At 52.5% G+C, this 3,810-nt stretch overlaps 1 protein-coding gene across 1 annotated transcript; it reads right to left on the bottom strand.

Moving 5' to 3' along the window:
- Window positions 1-1,961: 1,961 nt before the first annotated feature.
- On the bottom strand, window positions 1,962-3,383 carry LOC136485274 (antimicrobial peptides-like). The gene has a single exon (XM_066482188.1). The coding sequence runs from the start codon at window positions 3,312-3,314 to the stop codon at window positions 2,244-2,246; it is 1,071 nt and encodes a 356-aa protein (XP_066338285.1). The 5' UTR covers window positions 3,315-3,383; the 3' UTR covers window positions 1,962-2,243.
- Window positions 3,384-3,810: the final 427 nt, after the last annotated feature.

The raw sequence follows: 3,810 nt of genomic DNA, 5'->3' as shown, positions 1-3,810 counted from the left end.
CTTCCAACGGTCCATTACGACCATTGCAAATAAAAAAAATCAACTGTTCACAGTCTAACGGCTAGAAACCAACTCCAAAGTTCAGGACGACGTTTTTTGTCTTCGTTTTAATTCCAAACTTCGTGGGATTCAGACCTTTGGAGTACGCCTTCGCCCACGAGGGGTTGCTGTTGGGGATTTAACTTTGTCAAGAAAAATCAACCCCTGAAACTTTGGAGTTGAAATCGTGATTTCTATAACAAAGTTTACTTGCAGGGAAAAGAAGTAAAGCGAAGGTGAAAATTTGACTTCGTCGGAAAGATTCCGTCTTCGCTGAAGAAATCTCGTCTTCACAGGTGAAAAGAAGAAAGCAAGATTAGGCGAAGAGAGAGTTTGACTTCGCCTAACATTCTGGGAGAAGAAGAAAATCAAAGCGAAAATCAACTAAGTCTAGAAGACGAAGACCTCAATAAAGTTGATGTACAAAAGTTGAAGAATGAAGACTCAAAAGGAAAAAACGACTACTTCGCCCTTGTAGTTGGAAAGGGTTGTAACTATTTGAGTTGGGGGTAAAATAGTCATTTTATGTAAAGTACAAAGACTAGGACCCCTATAAATACCCCCTCTGACATGTACAGTACGATCATGAAATGAATACAACTTTGTCTTGTGTTCAAACTTTGATGCTTGTGTAAATTCTTACCCAACATTTAGATATGCCCACTGTGTTTAGATATGCCCTCTGTTTTTAGATATGCCTAAACTTATTTTCTTGTAGTGACAAGATGAGAAAGGTGTGAGAAATGATCCATACAAAGATGATAACCTCTTGGAGCTCGTCGGCGACCTTTGTAACTTCATAATGGACCAGATTGTACACGTCAGAGGCATTTACCATGACCGAGCGACCGAATTAGGTAGGAATCCTCAATATCAACATCTTCGGCTTAGGCCGTTGATTGGACTTGTGAATGGAATGTGACATTAGTAATGTTATCGGACTTTTGGAACTATCGTACTTATGGATTATGTGAATGTAATGATGAATTATATTTGTTCTTGTGATTTGGACTTGTAGTATTATTGGATATAATGTTCTTGTGAATTATATATGTATATTTATATATCTTCTTGTGAATTAGCTGTTGATATATTGGCCTTGTGAATTATATATGTATATATGTTCCGGTCAGATTTGAATTTACAAATCTGAATTTTTTTGGTGAGAAAAGGTACTGTAGGGGCGGTTCTATATTTAACCGCCCCTACAAATGGAAACTATAGAGGCGGTTGGTGTCACAGCCGCCCCTGCAAATCTAAATTGTAGAGGCGGCTGGTGTTATCAGCCGCCCCTGCAAATTCTTTTGTAGTGGCGGCTCATAACACCAGCCGTCCCAACAAATCGATTTACAGGGACGGCTTAGGAACCGCTCCTACAAATCAATGATTTATAGACACGGTTGCTTAGGGGCGGCTGAGGAAACCGCCCCTACGAATCCTTACCAGCTGCCCCTACAAATTCTGACGGTAGTAGTGCACATGAAGATTGTTTAGGCTAGTGATAGCTTGCAAGTCAGTGCTTGCGAGCTGTCGATTTATTTCTTCAAGCAACGGTGGAGAGGGAAGACCAAACTCTAAACTATTTGCTTGAGCTGCATATGCTGCTGGCTATATGAGAGGGATTGCAACCTTCTCAGTAAACTAGAAGGGAGAGAGGACATGTTGAAAAAAAAATTACCTCGATTTATTGATATGCCTTAGTGCTAATTATATGCAAAATAAAGCTTGTGGTTGAAGGCTCAAATGTTATCTCATAGCACCAAATCTTGATTTGAAACAACTTGCTTAACCATAGAGTTTCCGAAAAAGGCGCCATTTTACTTATTTATACCACATTTCACTTACACATAGCCTCTCAACTTGTACAAGCGTACTTAGACAAACAGTGTCACCATATAAACTAGCTTCTGTTAGTTCCCTCATCAAACAACATCACGATAACACATGAGTACACAGCTAGATCACTCATCGGAAAGCCATGGCCGCCGTGCATGCATCTACCACTCTATATTCTCACGTCTCTCTACATACGTGCAGCAAGACGTATACACACGTACGTACGTATACACGGGCCTATATACGTACGAACGAGCAGTAGTACTTGGTCCATGGGTCCCTGCAGAGAGCCACGCCCGGTGACACGTACACGTGCACCCTTTTATTATTTAGCCGCGCCACGCCATGCACGTCGTCGTCGCCGGCCGTCACACCACCTCGAGGATGGCGCCGGTGGCCACCGTCTCCCAGCCACGGCGGCCGCGGCGGCAGTCGCGCACGCACTGCTGCTTCTTGTCCCAGTCGCGGTAGTGCTGGCACTGCGTCTGGCACCGGTCGCCGCGGTCGCTGTTGTCCTCGTCGGCGGCGTCGTCGCGGGCGCCACCTTCCTCCACCTGTCGCCCGCGCTCGCACCGTTCCATGCACCGCAGCTTTTTCATCCAGTCGCTGTGGTGCTGGCATCTCTTCTGGCACCGCTCGCCGGGGTACCTGTCCTCGTCGGCAGCGTCCTCCTGCCCCTGACGCTCGCAGCGTTGCACGCACCACTGCCTCGCCTGCCGGTCGCTGTAGTGCTGGCATCTCTTCTGGCACCGGTCGCTGTCCTCGTCGTCGGCGTCCTCCTGTTGCTTATGCTCGCAGCGTTGCACGCACCACCGCCTCGCCTGACGGTCGCTGTAGTGCTGGCATCTCTTCTGGCACCGGTCGCTGTCCTCGTCGACGTCGGCGTCGTCACGGCTACCGCCACCGCCCTCCTGTCGCCGGCGCTCGCAGGCCTCGACGCACTGCTGCTTGCTCCCCCGGTCGTGGTGGCGCTCGCACTTCTTCTGGCACTGGCAGCGGTCGCCGTCGTCCTCCTCGCGGCGCCGGCCGCCGCTACCGCCCTGCTCCTGCTCCCGGCTCTTGCAGTCCATCAAGCAGCGCTGCTTCTCCCACCAGTCCCCGCGGTGGTGGCGCTCGCACCTCTCCCGGCACTTGCCGCCCTCGCCGCCGCGGCCACCACGGCCGCGGCCGCTCTCGTACTCCTCCTCCTCGTCGGCGGCGTCAGCGTCAGCATGCTGGTGCCGCTTGCGGCACTGGCTCTCGCACTCCCGCTTCCGCGGGGTGTCCTCTCCGTACTGCCACTCGCACGCCTTCTTGCACCACCTCAGGTCCTCCTTCTTGCCGTCCGGGTTGTCCACTCCGCCGTCTTCCTCCGCGCCGGCGGCCGTGGCGGCTGCGGCCAGCAGCACGCCGGCGAGCAGGAGGAACGCCCACCATGCACCCCCACTACCCTTCCCCATGTCCGTCGTCTGCCACTCGACCAGCGATCGTCGACAGATCACAAGCTACCACTACTACTACAGCCCGGAGTGGATTGTGTGATGGACGAAGTGAGATGGGTTGGTCGATGGCCATGGCCGAGCATGAGGCGAGGTATTTATAGAAGCGTGGGGGAAGTGGATAATCGACGCGGCGCATGCGTTGGGACGAGGAGGAGGAGGAGATCGATCGATCGGGGACGTGGCGGCGTGCATGGCGACGTGGCGCGGCGTGGGCGTCGCGCGGCGAGACCACGTCGCGCGGTGGCTGTCCGTGTTCGGTGTGGCTTGGCTGCGAGCAGCCGAGCTGCACCGTGACAGTGAGCGAGCGAGCATGCGACGACGGCCGCCGGGGTGGTGTGGCCGCGCGTCACGTGACCACAGCTTGCAGGGGAGGAGTGCTTGGGATTTGGAGTGTTCGCTGGTTGTGCCGGGCAGGGGAAGAAAATTAGGTGCGCGACGGGCACACCCACGCGCT

Source organism: Miscanthus floridulus, chromosome 10 (assembly GCF_019320115.1).
Source record: "Miscanthus floridulus cultivar M001 chromosome 10, ASM1932011v1, whole genome shotgun sequence".
NCBI lineage: Eukaryota > Viridiplantae > Streptophyta > Magnoliopsida > Poales > Poaceae > Miscanthus > Miscanthus floridulus.
Note: the sequence above shows the minus strand (reverse complement) of the source record. Positions and strands in the feature narration are given on the sequence as shown.